This window comes from Oncorhynchus kisutch, linkage group LG11 (genome assembly GCF_002021735.2).
Source record: "Oncorhynchus kisutch isolate 150728-3 linkage group LG11, Okis_V2, whole genome shotgun sequence".
NCBI classification, from domain to species: domain Eukaryota; kingdom Metazoa; phylum Chordata; class Actinopteri; order Salmoniformes; family Salmonidae; genus Oncorhynchus; species Oncorhynchus kisutch.
Genome location: NC_034184.2, coordinates 48,968,682 through 48,992,488, shown reverse-complemented (window position 1 = coordinate 48,992,488; position 23,807 = coordinate 48,968,682). Strand labels below are relative to the sequence as shown.

The 23,807-nt window shown below is 43.0% G+C and overlaps 1 protein-coding gene across 1 annotated transcript in view; it reads left to right on the top strand.

The window, feature by feature from the left end:
• Positions 1-23,807, top strand: part of LOC109899561 (tyrosine-protein phosphatase non-receptor type 13) — a 72,341-nt gene that overhangs the window by 16,192 nt on the left and 32,342 nt on the right. The window contains exons 9-13 of the mRNA XM_020494905.2: positions 12,403-12,467; positions 13,920-14,081; positions 16,872-17,244; positions 17,423-17,544; positions 23,049-23,134. Of these exons, the coding sequence (XP_020350494.1) occupies positions 12,403-12,467; positions 13,920-14,081; positions 16,872-17,244; positions 17,423-17,544; positions 23,049-23,134 (808 nt within the window). The remainder of the gene's footprint in view (positions 1-12,402; positions 12,468-13,919; positions 14,082-16,871; positions 17,245-17,422; positions 17,545-23,048; positions 23,135-23,807) is intronic.

Sequence of the window (23,807 nt, the reverse complement as noted above, 5' to 3'; positions counted from 1 at the left end):
TGTTGTTTTGTATTGTTCGTTTTCATCGCTATTAAAGATGTCTCGAATTAACCACGCTGCATTTTGGTCCGACTCTCCTTCGACGGAAGAAAGCCGTAACAGGTAAACGTTGTTTAGAATCAATCCTCAAGGTGTTTTTCACATATCTCTTCATGATCTATTGTTCGTTGAAAGCCTCCTCTCTCCTCTCAATCATTGGATGACTGCGTGCAGCTTGTAGATTACGCACCAATTTAGACAAAGGACACCGGGCGGACCCCTGGTAAATGTAGTCTCTTATGGCCAATCTTCCAATGATATGCCTACAAATACGTCACAATGCTGCAGACACCTTGGAGAAACGATAGAAAGGGCAGGCTCATTCTCGGCGCATTCACAGCCATATAAGGAGACAATGGAAAACAGAGCCTCAATTCTGCCCATTTCCTGGTTGAAGTTTCATCTTGGTTTCGCCTGTAGCATGAGTTCTGTGGCACTCACAGATAATATCTTTGCCGTTTTGGAAACGTGAGTGTTTTCTTTCCAATGCTGCCAATTATATGCATAGTCGAGCATCTTTTCGTGACAAAATATTGCGCTTAAAACGGGCACGTTTTTTTTATCCATAAATTAAAAGAGCGCCCCCTATATCCAAGAAGTTATTAGGCTACTGTGCAGTCTGGCAAATAAACATAGTCTACAGTACATGGGAAAGTGCCTAATTCCTTACATAAGGGAGAGCAGGCCATGTCCAGACTTTCTCGGTGACCTCAAGTACTCATTAACTCTGTCTTTTATGCTTTTTCGGGTTGCATCAGTCATGGACAGAAACTTCTGAGACAGTGTTAATGATGAACACCCCGAGATTCACTGGTAAGCCACATTTGCCTTGGTCAAGTTATGTTGTCAGAAGAGGAATGGAATTGTCAGGGTGTACTGATGACCGGACGAACCTTCCAGTTATGTTGACTCTGCCTGTCAGAGGTGGAGTTCCAGAGCTCACAGGTGTGCCTGGCATAGATTGTGACTCTATCTCGTTCCTCGCTCTCTTCAATGCGTCATTCTCCGCCTGATTCTCCGCCAATGCCGCCTGGCTCTGGAACAATGCATCAGCTGTCGTCCGTATCTCTACCCTCCAGATAATGTTTCGATTTCTGCTGTTCTGCCTTTACTGACTCGATCTCTGTATTCAAAGTTTGAATCTGATCCATGTGCACCTTCATCAGATGAGCAGAATGGTACCGTCCTGAGCCACCATCAATTACAGTGCGTACACATTTTAAGAATCTAGCAAAACTAACCACTTAATTGGCAACAATGCGTTTTTTCGGTGCGGCCCGTGTCCAGCCCTTTAAGTATTCTTACACCCTTTATGTCTTTACACCCTTTATGTCTGTATGAACGTTTCACGAACCCATGCCAAATGAAATGTATTCAAAATAGCTTGTCATCAAAACTTTTAGTTCCATTGGCTCTCAAAGTTGTCCGTCAAACCCTGTGTTGACATCAACCGAGTGATGTCACACACTCTGGCACCAGGGAAGCAGAATGTCAGAGGTAAGTTGCACTTTAATTACTGTCTGCCTTTGTAATATTATACACTTGAGTGTACAAAACATTAGGAACACCTGCTCTTTCCATGAAATAGACCAGGTGAATCTTGGTGAAAGCTATGATCCCTTATTGATGTCACTTGTTAAATCCACTTCAATCAGTGTAGGTGAAGGGGAGGACACTGTTTAAATAAGGATTTTTAAGCCTTGAGACAATTGAGACATGGATTTTGTATGTGTGCCAGTCAGACGTTATGCATAATGTGTTCCCCCACATATGAAACATTCCACTTTTTCCCGATGCCTTTTTTTGTCACCTGATGCACTGCACCACTTCCACTGTTGGCCTTTAAAAAAAAAATTCTTCAGCATTACTAGCAGCCATCTCCATCCCTTGAGATATTTCCCATGCTCTCTTGAAAGTCAGTGTGGCTTTCCCCAGCAAACGGCACTGTATGCGGTCCTCAGTAATGCCACAGACTAATCTGTCACGGAGCATGTCCTCTAACATAGCCCCAAACTCACAATGTTCAGAGAGTTAACGTAATTCAGCAACAAAGTTAGCAATAGACTGACCTGTTTCCGAAAATGTCATTTAAACTTGAACCTCTGGACAATCACTGGATGCTTTGGATTGTGATGAGTCTGAATGAGAGCAACTAGATCCACAAAGGGAATTTCTCCCTGTCTCTGTGGGGTAGCCAAATTCCCCATTAGCTTGTAGGTTTTAGCCACACTCACACTCAAGAGAATAGAGCACTTGTTTAGCCTCATCTGTAATTCCATTTTCCCCAAAAATGTGTCCCAGCCTTTCCACATATTCCATCCAGTCCTCGTTCTCTTCCACAAACTCAGTGATAGTCCCTAACATTGCCAACTTGCTACTGATTGTCACCATAGGCATTTCCCTCCAGCAGCGGCTACTCTCCGTTGCTCATTAGGCTAGCTGGCTAACTGACTGCATCCACTGTTTCTTAGCTAGCCCATCGCCCTGCAGATGCTGATCAAGTTTTATCCTTGTCGCCAAAAAGATGTAGTAACTTGACAAGGAATGCCCACACGCATTTCTATATTACTTTCCTTTATTTTCAACCTAAGAAATAAAAGGTGTACAGCCATGTACAAATGTTACCAATATTGCAAAACGATACAGCCCACTCAACATGTGATAGTCACCTTTTACAGATTCGACTGTGGGTGATGACCTCATCAAAGGGGAAAGGTCACAGTCAATGCTAATGCAAATAATAACATGCACACATGAATACCAATCATACTATACTGCAGGTAAGTACAATATATATTCAATGTAATTATTTATATGGTGTCAACACTATAACAAATATCTAGACTTTCCTAATATGAAGCACATTGCTTGTCTTTACAACATGAGTATAGCCTACCTGACTGGCATGAAAATGAACCACGGGAAAAGCGTCCTCCATTTGCTATTTAAGTGCATAGAGACAGGTGCATGATAATATTCCACTGTAGAGGTCGACCAATTATGAGTTTTCAATGCCGATACCGATTAATGGAGGACCAAAAAAAGCCGATACCAATTAATTGGCCCATTTAATTTTTTAAATTTGTAATAATGACAATTACAACAATACTGAATGAACACTTATTTTAACATCAATAAAATAAATTTAGCCTCAAATAAATAATGAAGCATGTTCAATTTGGTTTAAATCATGCAAAAACAAAGTGTTGGAGAAGAAAGTAAAAGTGTGCCATGTAAAAAAAAAAAGCTAATGTTTAAGTTCCTTGTTCAGAACATGAAAACTGGTGGTTCCTTTTAACATGAGTCTTCAATATATCCAGTTTGTAGTTATTTAAGGTTGTAGTTATTATTGGAATTATAGGACTATTCCTCTCTATACCATTTGTATTTCATATACCTTTGACTATTGGATGTTCTTATAGGCACTTTAGTGTAACAGTATAGCTTCCGTCCCTCTCCTTGCCCCTACCTGGGCTCGAACCAGGAACACATCGACAACAGCCACCCTCAAAGCATCGTTACCCATCACTCCACAAAAGCCGCAGCCCTTGCGGAGCAAGGGGAACAACTTCTCCAAGACTCACAGTGAGTGATGTTTGAAACACCATTAGCGCACACCCCGCTAACTAGCTAGCCATTTTACATCAGTTACACCAGCCTAATCTCGGTAGTTGATAGGCTTGAAGTCATAAACAGCGCAATGCTTGAAGCATTGCGAAGAGCTGCTGGCAAACGCACGAAAGTGCTGTTTTAATGAATGCTTACGAGCCTGCTGCTGCCTACCATCGCTCAGTCAGAATGCTCTATCAAATCAGACTTAATTATAACATAACACAAATAAATACGAGCCTTTGGTCATTTATTTATTTATTTCACATTTATTTAACCAGGTAGGCAGGTTGAGAACAAGTTCTCATTTACAATTGCGACCTGGCCAAGATAAAGCAAAGCAGTTCGACACATACAACGACACAGAGTAAAACAAACATACAGTCAATAATACAGTATAAACATGTCTATATACGATGTGAGCAAATGAGGTGAGATAAGGGAGGTAAAGGCAAAAAAAGGCCATGGTGGCAAAGTAAATACAATATAGCAAGTAAAACACTGGAATGGTAGATTTGCAATGGAAGAATGTGCAAAGTAGAAATAAAAATAATGGGGTGCAAAGGAGCAAAATAATAAATTAAATACAGTAGGGAAAGAGGTAGTTGTTTGGGCTAAATTATAGGTGGGTTATGTACAGGTGCAGTAATCTGTGAGCTGCTCTGACAGTTGGTGCTTAAAGCTAGTGAGGGAGATAAGTGTTTCCAGTTTCAGAGATTTTTGTAGTTCGTTCCAGTCATTGGCAGCAGAGAAGTGGAAGGAGAGGCGGCCAAAGAAAGAATTGGTTTTGGGGGTGACTAGAGAGATATACCTGCTGGAGTGTGTGCTACAGGTGGGAGATGCTATGGTGACCAGCGAGCTGAGGGAAGGGGGGACTTTACCTAGCAGGGTCTTGTAGAAGACATGGAGCCAGTGGGTTTGGAGACGAGTATGAAGCGAGGGCCAGCCAACGAGAGCGTACAGGTCGCAATGGTGGGTAGTATATGGGGCTTTGGTGACAAAACGGATTGCACTGTGATAGACTGCATCCAATTTGTTGAGTAGGGTATTGGAGGCTATTTTGTAAATGACATCGCCAAAGTCGAGGATTGGTAGGATGGTCAGTTTTACAAGGGTATGTTTGGCAGCATGAGTGAAGGATGCTTTGTTGCGAAATAGGAAGCCAATTCTAGATTTAACTTTGGATTGGAGATGTTTGATATGGGTCTGGAAGGAGAGTTTACAGTCTAACCAGACACCTAAGTATTTGTAGTTGTCCACGTATTCTAAGTCAGAGCCGTCCAGAGTAGTGATGTTGGACAGGCGGGCAGGTGCAGGTAGCGATCGGTTGAAGAGCATGCATTTAGTTTTACTTGTATTTAAGAGCAATTGGAGGCCACGGAAGGAGAGTTGTATGGCATTGAAGCTTGCCTGGAGGGTTGTTAACAGTGTCCAAAGAAGGGCCAGAAGTATACAGAATGGTGTCGTCTGCGTAGAGGTGGATCAGAGACTCACCAGCAGCAAGAGCGACATCATTGATGTATACAGAGAAGAGAGTCGGTCCAAGAATTGAACCCTGTGGCACCCCCATAGAGACTGCCAGAGGTCCGGACAGCAGACCCTCCGATTTGACACACTGAACTCTATTAGAGAAGTAGTTGGTGAACCAGGCGAGGCAATCATTTGAGAAACCAAGGCTGTCGAGTCTGCCGATGAGGATGTGGTGATTGACAGAGTCGAAAGCCTTGGCCAGATCAATGAATACGGCTGCACAGTAATGTTTCTTATCGATGGCGGTTAAGATATCTTTTAGGACCTTGAGCGTGGCTGAGGTGCACCCATGACCAGCTATGAAACCAGATTGCATAGCAGAGAAGGTATGGTGAGATTCGAAATGGTCGGTAATCTGTTTGTTGACTTGGCTTTCGAAGACCTTAGAAAGGCATGGTAGGATAGATATAGGTCTGTAGCAGTTTGGGTCAAGAGTGTCCCCCCCTTTGAAGAGGGGGATGACCCCAGCTGCTTTCCAATCTTTGGGAATCTCAGACTACACGAAAGAGAGGTTGAACAGGCTAGTAATAGGGGTGGCAACAATTTCGGCAGATCATTTTAGAAAGAAAGGGTCCAGATTGTCTAGCCCGGCTGATTTGTAGGGGTCCAGATTTTGCAGCTCTTTCAGAACATCAGTTGAACGGATTTGGGAGAAGGAGAAATGGGGAAGGCTTGGGCGAGTTGCTGTGGGGGGTGCAGTGCTGTTGACCAGGGTAGGAGTAGCCAGGTGGAAAGCATGGCCAGCCGTAGAAAAATGCTTATTGAAATTCTCAATTATGGTGGATTTATCAGTGGTGACGGTGTTTCCTATCTTCAGTGCAGTGGGCAGCTGGGAGGAGGTGTTCTTATTCTCAATGGGCTTTACAGTGTCCCAGAACCTTTTTGAGTTAGTGTTGCAGGAAGCAAATTTCTGCTTGAAAAAGCTAGCCTTGGCTTTTCTAACTGCCTGTGTATAATGGTTTCTAGCTTCCCTGAACAGCTGCATGTCACGGGGGCTGTTCGATGCTAATGCAGAACGCCATAGGATGTTTTTGTGTTGGTTAAGGGCAGTCAGGTCTGGGGAGAACCAAGGGCTATATCTGTTCCTGGTTCTAAATTTCTTGAATGGGGCATGTTTATTTAAGATGGTTAGGAAGGCATTTAAAAAAAAATATCCAGGCATCCTCTACTGACGGGATGAGATCAATATCCTTCCAGGATACCCCGGCCAGGTCGATTAGAAAGGCCTGCTCGCTGAAATTTTTTAGGGACCGTTTTACAGTGATGAGTGGAGGTCGTTTGACCGCTGACCCATTACGGATTCAGGCAATGAGGCAGTGATAGCTGAGATCTTGGTTGAAGACAGCAGAGGTGTATTTAGAGGGCAAGTTGGTTAGGATGATATCTATGAGGGTGCCCGTGTTTAAGGCTTTGGGGAGGTACCTGGTAGGTTCATTGATAATTTGTGTGAGATTGAGGGCATCAAGTTTAGATTGTAGGATGGCTGGGGTGTTAAGCATGTTCCAGTTTAGGTCGCCTAGCAGCACGAACTCTGAAGATAGATGGGGGGCAATCAGTTCACATATGGTGTCCAGAGCACAGCTGGGGGCAGAGGGTGGTCTATAGCAGGCGGCAACGGTGAGAGACTTGTTTTTAGAGAGGTGGATTTTTAAAATTAGAAGTTCAAATTGTTTGGGTACAGACCTGGATAGTAGGACAGAACTCTGCAGGCTATCTTTGCAGTAGATTGCAACACCGCCCCCTTTGGCAGTTCTATCTTGTCTGAAAATGTTGTAGTTTGGAATAAAAATTTCTGAATTTTTGGTGGTCTTCCTAAGCCAGGATTCAGACACAGCTAGAACATCCGGGTTGGCAGAGTGTGCTAAAGCAGTGAATAGAACAAACTTAGGGAGGAGGCTTCTAATGTTAACATGCATGAAACCAAGGCTATTACGGTTACAGATGTCGTCAAAAGAGAGCGCCTGGGGAATAGGAGTGGAGCTAGGCACTGCAGGGCCTGGATTCACCTCTACATCGCCAGAGGAACAGAGGAGGAGTAGAATAAGGGTGCGGCTAAAAGCAATACAAATTGGTCGTCTAGAACTTCTGGAACAGAGAGTAAAAGGAGGTTTCTGAGGGCGATAAAATAGCATCAAGGTATAATGTACAGACAAAGGTATGGTAGGATGTGAATACAGTGGAGGTAAACCTAGGTATTGAGTGATGAAGAGAAAGATAAGTCCCCAAAAAGTATATTTCGGTGCCTGCGGGCGACTGTTCATTCTCTGAGGGAGAAAGTGTAAAGATGAGAAGGAGAACTGGACGTGAACTTTGTTGGCTTGCTATTACTATAGCACATTTTGTTAGGCCTGTTATTGACCTCACATTAAGACAGATTCGACTAACTTACATTTAAACATGTTGACTCAAAAGCTGCACTGACAGATAATGTTAAGATAACTAATTAACGTGAGGGACTACCCAGTCTAGCTAGCAGCAGTGCTGCTTAATTAGAAACCTAGCAAATTTTATGAGCAGAGTTTTGACAGTACAGTTATTGATTAGCTATCTGGACACTGAATCCGACTGCTGGAGCTCTGTTCACCACCCGACAAAGTATCACTAACTAACCAATTACTGTCTAAGCAAGGACTGTCCAAATATGCATTTAAAAAAAATAAAAATGGCTTTAGATGGCTTAGCTACTTTTGGAAATGTTGAAGGAATTATCTAAAGGACTCTCAAACCATGAGAAACAAGAATCTCTGGTCTGATGAAACCATGTCACGACTTCCGCCGAAGTCGGCTCCTCTCCTTGTTCGGGCGACGTTTAGCGGTTTGACGTCACCTGCTTTCTAGCCATCGCCGCTCCATATTTCATGTATCCATTTGTTTTGTCTTGTTCCCTTTACACCTGGTTTGCATTCCCCAATCAATCCATATGTATTTATTCCTCTGTTCCCCATCATGTCTTTGTGTAAGATTATTTGTGTTACGTGTATTTTGGAATTGTGGATATTGTTATGCGTATTACTTTTTGTCTATGTTCTGTGTTTGGGCACATTTTATGTTACTTTGTGCTGTCATTTTGGACCGGAATAAAAAGTGTGCCTGTTCATTACACTCTGCTTTCCTGCACCTGACTTCGCCTCCAATACACCCTCCTAACACTTCATGTCTGGAGCAGAACTGGTACCTTCTCTGCGGTGAAGCATGGTGGTGTTAGCATCATGCTGTGGGGATGTTTTTCAGCGGTTTGGCCTGGGAGACTAGTCAGGATTGAGGGTAAGATAAACAGAGCAGAGAACATAGAGATCCTTAACTTCTTGACGCTACCCATCCCGTTAGCGGGATCATTTTCGTCAGCATCCGCTGAATAGCATAGCGCCACAGTCAAATAATATTTCATGAAATCACAAGTGCAATATTGCAAAACACAGTTTAGCCTTTTGTTAATCTACCTGTCGTCTCAGATTTTGAAATGATGCTGTACAGCGAAAGCAATCCAAGCGTTTGTAAGTTTATCGATAGCATAGCAAAACATGTACACTAAGCAAGTAGCTAGGTCACAAATCAGAAAAGCAATCAAATTAATCGCTTACCTTTGATCTTCGGATGTTTTCACTCACGAGACTCTTTTACACAACAAATGTTCCTTTTGTTCCATAAAGATTATTTTTATACCCAAAATACCTCCGTTTGTTTGTCGCGTTATGTTCAGAAATCCACAGGAAAGAGTGGTCACAGAAATCATATCCATAATGTCCACAGAAACATGTCAAACATTTTTTATAATCAATCCTCAGGTTGTTTTTAAAATATATATTCGATAATCTATCAACCGGGTGTGTAGGTTTTTCAATAACACCGGGAGAAACAATGGCTGCAGTACTCTGTAGCGCAAAACTCACTCTGAGAGCCCCCACCTATCCACTTACGCAATGTGATCTTTCACGCTCATTTTTCAAAATAAAAACCTGAAACTATGTCTAAAGACTGTTGACACCTTAGGGAAGCAACAGAAAAAGGAATCTGGTTGATATCCCTTTAAATGGAGGATAGGCATGCATAGGAACAGAGAGGTTTCAAAATAAGAGGCACTTCCTGATTGGATTTTCCTCAGGTTTTCTCCTGAAATATCAGTTCTGTTATACTCACAGACACTACTTTTACAGTTTTGGAAACTTTAGAGTTTTCTATCCTAATCTGACAATTATATGCATATTCTAGTTTCTGGGGCTGAGAAATAGGCCGTTTCAAATGGGTACGTTTTTTAGCCAAAAACAAAAATACTGCCCCCTACACGCAAAAGGTTTATGAAAACCTGCTCCAGAGCGCTCAGGACCTCAGACTGGGGCAAAGGTTCACATTCCAACAGGACTATGACACAAAGTACACAGCCAAGACAACGCGAGTGGCTTCGGGACATGTTTCTGAATGTCCCCGAGTGGCCCAGCCAGAGCTCGGACTTGAACCCGATCGAACATTTCTGGAGAGACCTGAAAATAACTGCAGCAACGCTCCCCATCCAAACTGACAGAGCTTGATAGGATCTGCAGAGAAGAATTGGAGTAACTCCCCAAATACAGGTGTGCCAAGCTTGTAGCGTCATAAACAAGAAGACTCAAGGCTGTAATAGCTGCCAAAGGTGTTTCAACAAAGCACTGAGTAAAGGGTCTGAATACTTAAAGTGTTATTTCAAGATTTTATTGTTAATACATTTGCAAAAATATGTAAAAACCATTTTTGCTTCGTCATTATGGGGTATTGTGTGTCGATTGATGAGGGAATAAAACAATTTAATAAGGCTGTAACATATCAAAATGTTGATAAAGTAGTGGAGTCTGAATACGTTCCGAATGCACTGTATATTGTTGAAGTGAAAAATGTGGCTCTTGAAGAGGCTTTGTTTTGTGACTGGAGGGATATAACTATTTTCAAGGTCAAACAGGCATTGATACAGTGTATGTGTTAGATTAATCTTGTTTCACTATAAGTCTGCATTGGTTATGGTACCTTTGCTTATGAATAAGATGAGGAGCGGGGGTGTGTCTATTTGTCAATAACAGCTGTGCGATGTCTAATATTAAAGAAGTCTCGAGGTATTGCTCACCTGAGGAAGAGTACCTTATGATAAACTGTAGACCACAAAATCTACCATGAGAGTTTTCATCTACAAATATTGTTTGTAGCCGTCTATTTACCACCACAAATCGTTGCTGGCGCTAAGACCGCACTCAATCAGCTGTATAAGAAAAACAAGAAAATGCTCATCTAGTGTTGCCGAGGAAACTTAAATCATTTTTACTTAATTTCTACCAGCAAGTCACATGTGCAACCAGAGGAAAAATACTCTCGACCACCTTTACTCCACACACAGAGATGCATTCAAAGCTCTCCCTCGCCCTCCATTTGGCAAATCTGACCATAACTCTATCCTCTTGATTCCTGCTTACAAGCAAAACCTAATGCAGGAAGTACCAGTGACTCGCTCAATACAGAAGTGGTCAGATGGCTACAGGACTGTTTTGCTAGCACAGACGGGACTTTTTTCCAGGATTCATCCAATGGCATTGAGGAGTATAGCACCTCAGTTATCGGCTTCATCAATAAGTGCATCGACGACATCATCTCCACAGTGACCGTACATATCCTAACCAGAAGCCATGGATTACAGGCAACATCCGCATCAAGATAAAGGCTAGGAGCGGGACACTAATTCTTATAAGAAATCCCGCTACACCCTCAGACGAACCATCAAACAGGCAAAGCATCAATACAGGATTAAGATTGTATCCTAGTACTCCGGCTCTAACGCTCGTCGGATGTGGCAGGGCTTGAAAACTATTACAGACTACAAAGGGAAACCCAGCCGCAAGCTGCACAGTGACACGAGGATACCAGATGAGCTAAATGCCTTTTATGCCCACTTTTAGGCAAGCAACACTGAAGCATGCATGAGAGCACCAGCTGTTCCGGACGACTGTGTGATAATGCTCTCGGTAGCCGATGTGAGCAAGACCTTTAAACAGGTCAACATTCAAAAAGCTGCGGGGCCAGACGGATTACCAGGATGTGTACTCAAAGCATGCGCGGACCAACTGGCAAGTGACTTTACTGACATTTTCAACAATACTCAGGGGTCTGTGCTTAGTTCCCCCCTGTACTCCCTGTTCACCCACAACTGCATGGCCAAACACGACTCCAACACCATCATTAAGTTTGCTGACGACACAACAGTGGTAGGCCTGATTACCTACAGCGATGAGACAGCCTACAGGGAGGAGGTCAGGCCAGGACAACAACCTCTCCTTCAATGTGAGCAAGACAAAGGAGCTGATTGTGGACTATAGGAAAAGGCGGGCCGAACAGGCCCCCATTCTCATCCACGGGGCTGAAGTGGAGCTGGTCAAGAGTTTCAAGTTCCTTGGTGTCCACATCACAAATGAAATATCATCATCCAAACACACCAAGACAGTTGTGAAGAGGGCACGACAAAATCTTTCCCCCCCCCAGGAGACTGAAAAGATTTGGCATGGGTCCCCAGATCCTCAAAGTTCTACAGCTGCACCATCGAGAGCACCCTGACCGGTTGCATCACCGCCTGGTATGGCAACTGCTAGGCATCTGACCGTAAGGCGCTACAGAGGGTAGTGCATCCAGCCCAGCACATCATTGTTGCCAAGCTTCCTGCCATCCAGGATCTATATACTAGGCGGTGTCAGAGGAAAGCCCAAAAAATTGTCAGACTCCAGTCCCCCAAGTCATAGTCTGTTCTACTCCCCACCCCCCCATTTGTTTTAACACTGCTGCTACTTGCTGTTTATTGTCTATGCATAGTCACTTTACCCCTACCTACATGTACAAATTGCCTTGACTAACCTGTACCCCCTGCACATTGACTCGGTACCGGTACCCGCTGTATATAGCCTTGTTAAACTGCATTGTTGGTTAAGGGCTTGTAAGTAAGCATTTCATGTTGTATTGGGTGCATGTGACAAAGTTTGATTTGATCAATGATGGTTGTTCCTAATACTTTGCAAATAGCTTTTGCCTCTCAGTAGATTTGGTTACGTTGATCAGGGTTGAGGAACAGTAGCTATCAATTACCTTACCTGCCCTACTGGCCTTTGCGTTGACCATAGGACTTACATAACATAGCAAACTTTAATGTTCTTGCAGAGATATGTCTTATAAGCTCTCCTCTGTCTCATTTTGTTCCGTCTCTTTGTGTTTGTTCTGCAGCTAAAGCCGTGACCGAGACCACTGGGAAATTCAGATCACGTCTCTCTGTCACCTCAGGTCAAGATGTAAGTAATATCGCTGTCTACCTATCTCTTTTTCTTTCTCGCTCTCATTATCTCTCTCTTTCTATCGCTCTCTCTCTTCCTCTCTCTTTCTCTCAGTGATGACACAGGTTGAAGCTAGAGTCATCTGTGCTTTCGGCTCTGGGGGCTGTGTGGGCATTCTCTTCACCTGATTAATGCATTCATATTTTACTGCTCAAACACTGCTCACTTCACCCTGTTGGCAGAGAATTGCTTAACTTCTTTGATATACGGGGCGCTCTTTTAATTTTTGGATAAAAAACGTTCCCGTTTTAAACAAGATATTTTGTCACGAAAAGATGCTAGACTATGCATGTAATTGACAGCTTTGGAAAGAAAAAACTCTGACGTTTCCAAAACTGCAAAGATATTATCTGTGAGTGCCCCAGAACTAATGCTACAGGCGAAACCAAGATGAAATTTCATACAGGAAATGCCCCAGATTCTGAAGGCGCTGTGTTCCAATGTCTCCTTATATGGCTGTGAATGCGCCAGGAATGAGCCTGCACTTTCTGCCGTTTCCCCAAGGTGTTTGCAGCATTGTGACGTATTTGTAGGCATATCATTGGAAGATTGACCATAAGAGACTACATTTACCAGGTGTCCGCCCCGGTGTCCTTCGTCGAAATTGTTGTGTAATCTCTAGGTCCATGCGCGTTCCATTTCTTCAGAGGAGAAACTAAACTGCCACGAATGATTTATCATCGATGGATATGTGAAAAATACCTTGAGGATTGATTCTAAACAACGTTTGCCATGTTTCTGTCGATATTATGGAGTTAATTTGGAAAAAAGTTCGCGTTGTACTGACTTAATTTTCGGGTTTTTTCTTACCCAAACGTGATGAAGGAAACGGAGCGATTTGTCTACACAAATAATATTTTGGGAAAAACTGAACATTTGCTATCTAACTGAGTCTCCTCATTGAAAACATCTGAAGTTCTTCAAAGGTAAATGATTTTATTTGAATGCTTTTCTTGTTTTTGTGAAAATGTTGCATGCTGAATGCCAGGCTTAATGCTATGCTAGGCTATCAATACTGTTACACAAATGCTTGTTTAGCTATGGTTCAAAAGCATATTTTGAAAATCTGAGATGACAGTGTTGTTAACAAAAGGCTAAGCTTGAGAACAAATATATTTATTTCATTTCATTTGCGATTTTCATGAATAGTTAACGTTGCGTTATGGTAATGAGCTTGAGGCTGTATTCACGATCCCGGATCCAGGATGGCTAGAATCAAGAGGTTAATGCACTTATATTTTTACTGTCTTGGTACAAGGGGTATGGGGAAATGCCTAACTTCCTAAACTGAATTTTCACTTAATCAAGCATTGATATCAATGGGAGACTTAGTGCAAATTTGACTTTAAGTGGCAGTTAGAATTGACCCCTTATGAGTGGATTTGTAACGTCCCCCTTTCCCTCTATCAGAGCTGTATCTTGCAGATAGATGTCTGTAAGCCAGAGGGAGGGTGGCTGGGCTTTGCTCTGATTGGAGGATGCAATGGGAGCGTGCTCAGAGTGAAGAAGATCTGCACTGGAGGCGTGGCCCACCAAGACGGGCGGCTCAGAGTGGGAGACATACTGCTCGAGGTACGCACAAGCACGTACACACACACACTTATCAATAACTGATTATGAGTCCTAACATTACTTTTCATATATTTGTAGTAAATACAGTGAGCTCCAAAAGTATTGGGACAGTGACATTTTGTTTTTGTTTTGGCTCTGTATTCCAGCACTTTGGATTTGAAATAATACAATGACTATGAGGTTAAAGTGCACTTTGGGTAAACCGTTTGAGAAATTACAGCACTTTTTGTACGTAGTCCCTCAATTTTAGAGGACCAAAGGTACTGGGACAAATTCACTTACTATATATGTATAAAAATAGTAAAAAGTGAAGTATTTGGTCTCATATTCAAAGCAGGCAATGACTACATCAAGCTTGTGACTCTACAATTTGTTGGATGCATTTGCTGTTTGTTTCGCTTGTGTTTCAAATAGTTTTGTACCCAATAGTAATTCATGTTAAATAAATATTGTGTCATTTTGGAGTCACTTATATTGTAAATGAACACTTCTACATTAATGTGGACGCTACCATGATTACAGATAATCCTGAATGAATCGTGAATGATGATGATTGAGAAAGTTACATACATATCATACCCCCCCCCCCCAACAAACAAAAAAATCAAGGAGCCTTCCTCCTCGCCAGCTCTGCCGGAGTCTCCCGCCTGTCCAGCGCTGCCATAGTCTCCCGCCTGTCCAGCGCTGCCAGAGTCTCCCGTCTGTCATGAGCCGCCAGAGTCTCCCGTCTGTCATGAGCCGCCAGAGTCTCCCGTCTGTCATGAGCCGCCAGAGTCTCCCGTCTGTCATGAGCCGCCAGAGTCTCCCGTCTGTCATGAGCCGCCAGAGTCTCCCGTCTGTCATGAGCCGCCAGAGTCTCCCGTCTGTCATGAGCCGCCAGAGTCTCCCGTCTGTCATGAGCCGCCAGAGTCTCCCGTCTGTCATGAGCCGCCAGAGTCTCCCGTCTGTCATGAGCCGCCAGAGTCTCCCGTCTGTCATGAGCCGCCAGAGTCTCCCGTCTGTCATGAGCCGCCAGAGTCTCCCGTCTGTCATGAGCCGCCAGAGTCTCCCGTCTGTCATGAGCCGCCAGAGTCTCCCGTCTGTCATGAGCCGCCAGAGTCTCCCGTCTGTCATGAGCCGCCAGAGTCTCCCGTCTGTCATGAGCCGCCAGAGTCTCCCGTCTGTCATGAGCCGCCAGAGTCTCCCGTCTGTCATGAGCCGCCAGAGTCTCCCGTCTGTCATGAGCCGCCAGAGTCTCCCGTCTGTCATGAGCCGCCAGAGTCTCCCGTCTGTCATGAGCCGCCAGAGTCTCCCGTCTGTCATGAGCCGCCAGAGTCTCCCGTCTGTCAGCATGGAGCCGCCAGAGTCTCCCGTCTGTCAGCATGGAGCAGCCAGAGCCGGCAGTCAGCATGGAGCAGCCAGAGCCGCCAGTCAGCATGGAGCAGCCAGAGCCGCCAGTCAGCATGGAGCAGCCAGAGCCGCCAGTCAGCATGGAGCAGCCAGAGCCGCCAGTCAGCCAGGATCTGCCATTCAGCCAGGATCTGCCAGGATCTGCCAGAGCCGTCAACCTGCCTGAGCTTCCTCTCAGTCTTGAGCTTCCTCTCAGTCTTGAGCTTCCTCTCAGTCTTGAGCTACCCCTCAGTCTTGAGCTACCCCTCAGTCTTGAGCTACCCCTCAGTCTTGAGCTACCCCTCAGTCTTGAGCTACCCCTCAGTCTTGAGCTACCCCTCAGTCTTGAGCTACCCCTTAGTCCCGAGCTACCTCAGTCCCGAGCTGTCCCTCAGTCCGGAGCTGCCCCTCAGTCCAGTGGGGCCCTTTGTTAAGATTAGTAGGCCAAGGTCGACGGGGAGGGTCGCCAATCTAAGGACGCTAAGGAGGTGGACAAAGACTATGATGGAGTGAGGTCCACGTCCAGCGCCAGAGCCGCCACCGCGGACAGACGCCCACCCAGACCCTCCCCTATGGGTTTAGGTGTGCGGCCGGGAGTCCGCACCTTTGGGGGGGTGTACTGTCACGCCCTGGTCTTAGTATTTTGTGTTTTCTTTATTATTTTGGTCAGGCCAGGGTGTGACATGGGTGATTTATGTGTCTTGTCTTGTCTAGGGGTTTATTAGATTTATGGGGTTGTGTTTAGTAGAGTTGTCTAGCAAAGTCTATGGTTGCCTAGAGTGGTTCTCAATCAGAGGCAGGTGTTTATCGTTGTCTCTGATTGGGAACCATATTTAGGCAGCCATATTCTTTGGGTATTTCGTGGGTGATTGTTTCCTGTCATTGTGTTTGTTGCACCAGTTAGGACTGTTTTCTGTTTTCTGTTTACATTTATAGTTTTTTTGTAAATTGTTCATATTTTCATCTTTCATTAAAGATGTATAAAGATAACCACGCTGCGTTTTGGTCCGCCTCTCTTTCACCAGAAGAAAACCGTAACAAGCAGCTTCCCACATGAATGTAACTTTGCATCCAACACTTTTGTACAGTCACAAGCTTAATGTAGCCATTGTGTGTTGGGAATATGGGACTAAATATGGAACTTGTTGTCTACTTTAATACACATATAAGTTAATTTGTCCCAATACTTTGAAATAGGGGGACTATGCAAAAAAGTGCTATAATTTCTAAACTGTTCACCCGATATGGATGAAAATACCCTCAAATTAAAGCTGATAGTCTGTACTTTATCCTCATGGTCATTGTATCATTTCAAATCCAAAGTGCTGGAGTACTGAGCCAAAACAACACAAATGTATCACTGTCCCAATACTTTTGGAGCTCATTGTAAGTGTGTCATTGTTATATTCCAATGTGTTTTAGGTGAATGGGATAATAGTATCAGGTCTGAGCCACAGTAAGGTGGTGGATATCCTCCGTAAGGTAAAGGGAAACGTCCAGCTCAACATCTGTAGAGACATCATACGACGGGCCAATACAACACCCTGCACTGATGGTTTCTTCTATATGGCCTCTTGCCCTAGAGACAACATGGCCGCCTGCCCTGGGTCAAATACGGCCTCCTGTCCTGGATCAGGATCCAATATGGCCTCTTGTCTTGGATCAAATATTTGCCCTTGTCCTGGATCAAATATGATGACCTGCCAAGGAGTCAACATGGGGGATAAAGCAGAGCTAGTCTCTAAACCTGCTGCCTGCTCCTTACCTGATGTCAAGCAGGAGGACCTTCCCCCTGGTGAGATATAAGAGGGCCAGTTAATCCCAAATTAATGTTTGTTGGGGGGGTTTCATACTTAAAAAGTTGTATTTTTAGCTAAGTATATATTCCAATCTGAAGTCCTCAAACCTAAACCAAATGTACTTAAATAATTGAGTTATACTGTATGTAATTTTGCCTGTGTGTTTGATTCCAGAGTTGACTTCAGATCCAGTACCTTATGTAGAGGAGGATGCCCCCCTTTCTCCCCCCCACCTCTCTCCTACCCATCATCCCACAAACCGCCTGCAGGCCCTGACAGAAGGCATGGCTGGACAGGTAACACACACACACCCACACCCACACACAAACTCACAGAGCTCTAAATAAAATAACATAAATGGTGGCACTGGTGCTCCCAACTTTAGAAAGTTAGGAGTACCACATAAAATTTAAGAGCACCAGAAAATACAATTTCTTGTTGATTGAGTCAGTCTTTATTGGACCTATACTAATTCTAGTTATTGTAGTTTTCAAGCAGATGTTGTGCCCTAGAAACAAATATGTAACCCTGTAAAGACATTTGTTTATTATAAAAGCTAAAATCTTGATACAAATACCTGTCATTGAAATTACAAAGTGTAAAAAACCTGTTTCCAATTGAGATGCATTACATTGAAAATTGTTCACTGCCTCTTTAAGAATGTCAGTGACGTTCTGAGTGACAACATGCAAATATGTCATTCATTAATTGCTATGATCATTGATCTCTAATTTCCATTCTTTCTGTGCCCCAAAATGTTTGGATATACTGGTAAAGTTGGCAGGTGGCTAGCTAGCTACCTATTGAGGTAACATGACTGAACAAGGTGTTAACAGCCTACAATTAGTTTTAAAACAAGATGGTTTATGAATGTAAAATGTGGCCCGCCAATTGAGATGCATCCAGCTGCAACGTAGATTATATGGGTCACAAATTCTGAACAGTTTGGGCTAGAGACAAGCAGTTTTCAATGTAGTAATGGTACAACCACCACGGTCACAAATCTACACTCACTTTTTTCTCTAGGGCACTTGGAAACAGCAGTACAGTGATGCTTATTGCAAATGCTTTTACTCAAATAGTATTTTACTAGGTGACTTTTACTTGAGTAAATTTGTATTAAGGTATCTTTACTCAAGCAAGTATGACAATTCAGTACTTTTTCCACTACTGCATGTTGTGTATGCTTGTCATCAGTAAGGACTTGGGAGTTTAGGATAAAAAGAAACAGAATAGAGCTTAGCATGAGCAAAATCCTAGAAGAATATCTGGATCAGTCTGCTTCCAACAGACACTGGGAGACAAATTCATCTTTCAGCAGGACAATAAACCTAAAACACAAAGCCAAATATACAATGGAGTCGCTTACCATGACGACATTGAATGTTCCTGAGTGGCCTAGTTACAGTTTTGACTTGAATCATCTTGAAAATATATGGCAAAACTTGAAAAGGGCTGTCTAGCAATGATCAACAAATCAAATCTATTTATATAGCCCTTCTTACATCAGCTGATATCTCAAAGTGCTGTACAGAAACGCAGCCTAAAACCCCAAACAGCAAGCAATGCAGGTGTAGAAGCACGGTGGCTAGGAAAAACTCCCTAGAAAGGCCAAAACCTAGGAAGAAACCTAGAGAGGAACCAGGCTATGAGGGGTGTCCAGTCCTTTTCTGGCTGTGCCAGGTGGAGATTATAAAAGAACATGGCCAAGATGTTCAAATGTTCATAAATGACCAGCATGGTCAAATAATAATAATCACAGTAGTTGTCGAGGGTGCAACAAGTCAGCACCTCAGGAGTAAATGTCAGTTGTCTTTTCATAGCCGATCATTAAGAGTATCTCTACCGCTCCTGCTGTCTCTAGACAGTTGAAAACAGCAGGTCTGGGACAGGTAGCACGTCCGGTGAACTGGTCTCGGTTCCATAGCCGCAGGCAGAACAGTTGAAATTGGAGCAGCAGCACAGCCAGGTGGACTTAGGACAGCAAGGAGTCATCATGCCAGGTAGTCCTGAGGCATGGTCCTAGGGCTCAGGACCTCCGAGAGAGAGAATGAGAGAATTAGAGAGAGCATACTTAAATTCACACAGGACACCGGCTAAGACAATAGAAGTACTCCAGATATAACAGACTGACCCTAGCCCCCCGACACATAAACTACTGCAGCATAAATACTGGGGGCTGAGACTGGAGGGGTCAGGAGACACTGTGGCCCCATCCGATGATACCCCCGGACAGGCACAAACAGGCAGGATATAACCACACCCACTTTGCCGAAGCACAGCGCCCACACCACTAGAGGGATATCTTCAACCACCAACTTACCATCCTGAGACAAGGCAGAGTATAGCCCACAAAGAGGCAGACCATTACATTAAAATGGAGCTCTAGGAGAAAGCCCTGCTTCCAGCTGTTTGCTTAGAAATTAGAGGGACAATTAGGAGGCCTGAGCCTTGTGATCGTAGCATACGTGCAGGTATGTACGGCAGGAGCAAATCGGAAAGATAAGTAGGAGCAAGCCCATGTAATGCTTTGTAGGTTAGCAGTAAAACCTAAGCCCTTGCCTTATCAGGAAGCCAGTGTAGGGAGGCTAGCAAAGGAGTAATATGATTACAAAAAATTGGTTCTAGTGTCACGACTCCCGTCGAAGTTGGCTCCCCTGCCTGTTCGGGCGGTGCTCGGTGGTCGTCGTCACCGGCCTACTAGCCGCCACCGATCCCTTTTTCCCTTTTCTGTTAGTTTAGTCTTATGAGTTGCACCTGTTCCTATTTGTGATTTCTTGATTTGCTTTCCTATTTAAGCTTGTGTAGCCCGCCCTTGTTTGTGCGGGATTATATTTTGTTCACATCTTGTATTGGAGGTGTTATTGTGCTCCGGACCATTGTTACCCTGTGTTTGGGTTGGTCTCTGTTTTCCGCCCTGTGTTTTGGGCATGACCATTTTGTGCCGGATTAAAGTGCATTTTTCCGTGAAACCTCTGCTCTCTGCGCCTGATTCCTACCTTCACCTCCGAGTCATCCGTGACATCTGGTCAGGATTCTAGCAGCCGTATTTAGCACTAACTGATGTTTATTTAGTGCTTTATCCAGTTGCAGTTACCAATGCTCTGGATAACATAACAGCCTAACCAGCTCTGCTATAGCGAGCAATGTTCAGTGAGCTGTTCCCTCACTTGTCTGGAAGTAGCTAGAAAGTTAGCTTGGGTGCCTGACTGCTTTTTAATCCGGATCGGTGTCCCGTTAGCGGGCACACAATTCAAATAAATAATTGTAAATATTATGGATTTTAAACATTTAGGTACATATAAGTGTCTTATATCAGATGTAAGCTTAAATTCTTGTTAATCTAAATGCACTGTCCGATTTACAGTAGCTATTACAGCGAAAACATGCCATGCGATTGTTTAAAGATGGCACCCCACATCAACATATTTTTCCACCGGCACAGGTTTCATACATTTACATATAAAGATTAAATATTCACTTACTTTTTTAAAATCTTCCTCTGATTTGTCATCCAAAGGGTCCCAGCTACAACTTGTAGAGTCATTTTCTTAGATAAAATCCTTCTTTATATCCCAAAAGGTCTGTTTAGTTGGCACCATCGATTTGACTAATCCACTCGTTCAATTTGCCGAGAAAGGAATCCGAAAATCTACCCCTAAACTTTTTTTCAACAAGTCAAAATACATTTCTATTTACCCCTCAGATAGCCTAAAATGTAATCAAACTATAATATTTATCTAGGAAATTTTAGCAGTTGCGTAATTTCTTCATGACGCATGCAAATATGGATTTCTAAGACTGTGTCCTTCAACTAAAACTATTATTTCTTATTAATTTTTGAAGTTACAAGCCTGAAACCTTGAACATAGACTGCTGACACCCTGTGGAAGCCATAGGAATTCCATCCAAGGAGCTCATTTTCAATATGACCTTTCTCTTGTATTTCTAAGAGGATGGTCTCTCAAAAAAACAAAAACATTTCCAGGCGGAAATGGAGAAAAAAAAGGGCCTAGCCCTTAGAAGTTAAAATGTGTTTTGTGTTATTATTATTATTATTATTATCAACAAAACAAATACAAAAACAGAAATATACAAACAAGAGTACATAAACCTAACAGTAATACATATCGAGATGATACATTTTCAATTTGTCAAAAAGTTTTATGGTATGTATTGCTTTTTTGTTTTTACACATACTGATAATTTCAAAAAAAATATTTTGATTATATTTTAAACAATGTAAAGATGGGTTTGTTCTCCACACACTTCATTTTATGGATAAAGAATCTGCTGTGAAAAATAAACAAATTAACAATTTAAGTTAAATCAGGGTCCGTATAATTTGGATCAAAATAAAACATAATGGCCTCCCAGGTGGCGCAGTGGTCTCTGCCACCAGAGATTCTGTGTCCAAGCCCAGGCTCTGTCGCAGCCGGGAGGCCCATGGGGTGGCACACAATTGGCCCAGCATCGTCTGGATTGGGGAGGATTTGGCTGGCAGGGATATCCTTGTCTCATCGCGCACTAGCGATTCCTGTATCAGGCCAGGCGCAGTGCACGCTAACCAGGTTGCCAGGTGTACGGTGTTTCCTCCGACACATTGGTGCAGCTGGCTTCCGGGTTGGATGGGAATTGTGTCAAGAAGCAGTGCGGTTGGGTTGGGTTGTGTTTCAGAGGACACGACCTTCGCCTCTCCCAAGTCTGTATGGGAGTTGTAGCGATGAGACAAGACTGTAACTACCACAAATTGAGGAGAGAATATATATATATTAATCATAATATCAGTCTTTCAAATTAACATTAATAGTAGTTCATTTCATAATAAAATCTTCTAACGTACTCCAAAATCTTCTGACATAAGAACATTCTCAAAATAAATGGGTCACAAACACAAAATACAAATTTGTTATCAATAGCCATTTTGAATCTGACTAAAAAAGGTCAGATAAACCCTTAAAGAGATGGGTGGGGATAAAGCTTAAGAGGGTGTGAACGATGCTGAGTGGGTGTAGACAAAGGCTCTCCAGTAGTAGTAGCAAAACATTCAAAGGCCATTTTCTCAAAAGTGAGTTTATAAACTTTCAAAGCAAAATAACTTCCCCATTGCTATTTAACTGTAGTGTATGATATACCATTTTCTAGCTCCTAGTCTCTACTTTTATCCAATGTAAAAAAAACACCATTTCAAATTTTGCTACATGATTTGAGCCAGTCGGTCACATATATTGTTATTTTCCAGGTGTGCAAAGCTCTTAGAGACTTACCCAGAAAGACTCACAGCTGTAATCACTGCCAAAGGTGATTCTAACGTGTGAATACTTTTGTACTTTGGAAATTAGATATTTCAGTACTTCATTTTCAATACATTTACAAACATTTCTAAAAACATGTTTTTTGTCGTTATGGGGTATTCTGTGTAGAACAGTGACACACCTCAATTTAATACATTTAAAATTCAATCTGTAACACAACAAAATGTGGAAAAAGTCAATATTTTCTGTATGTAACATAATGGTTGCGCTTTAGAGTCTTACACACCCGCACACCATTGTATCATTGCCAGTGTATCTTAAGAGCCACCTGTCTCTCTCTCTGTCTCTCTGTCTCTCTCTCTCTGTCTCTCTGTCTCTCTCTCTCTGTCTCTCTGTCTCTCTCTCTGTCTCTCTGTCTCTCTCTCTGTCTGTCTCTCTGTCTCTCTCTCTGTCTCTCTCTCTGTCTCTCTCTCTGTCTCTCTCTCTGTCTCTCTCTCTGTCTCTCTCTCTGTCTCTGTGTCTCTGTGTCTCTGTGTGTTGTGTAGGAGAGCTGTACCAGTATACCCTCTCATCCGGCTTGTTGCCTGTCTAGCAAGAGTGTGGCTAACTTGCTGCATGAAGCCTCTGACAGGTAAGACTAACTTTATCCTCCTCTTTTCTTCTCTTCTCTTCCTCTGCTCCATCTGTCTCTCAATAACAATCGCACATTTGGGCCTGTACGATTTGGATTCTTAAAGCTAAATTCACTTTACTTGAATGATCAGTTTCAGACACAAAATAGATGTTTCCTTGATGAGTTAACTGCCGCTAACTGCGCTACTCGTAATGATTGAGGGCTAATCTCTATAGCCATCCAGTTAATTTCAAGCAACTGGCTCAATGAAAATACCTTACCTCTTCTGAGATGTTGGAGTTCATTTCCCGGTGCTTGACATAGGAGCTCAGCCAAGATAGCATGAAATAAAAAGACTGCCCTGTTTTCCCACCTGCATCTCAATACTAGCAAAATTAGCCTACATTTAGGCTATTGTTTATTTGTCTATTTCAAACAAAGTTTAAGTAAAAATCTGAGTTCTAATGCTTGTATGGATTTCAACCCCATTGTCATCAATCAACTACATAACAGTTAAAATCTACTTTGACTACCATAACCAATTTCTGTGTGCCAGCTATGCTACCAGCTTATACGAATGGGAGTTAGCATTTGGCAGTCACTTTTTCTAAACCTTAAAAGGGACAACTTCTAAATGCTATGCAGCCAAATATATCTAAATCGTATCTTAGTAACCACATTGTAGACCTTT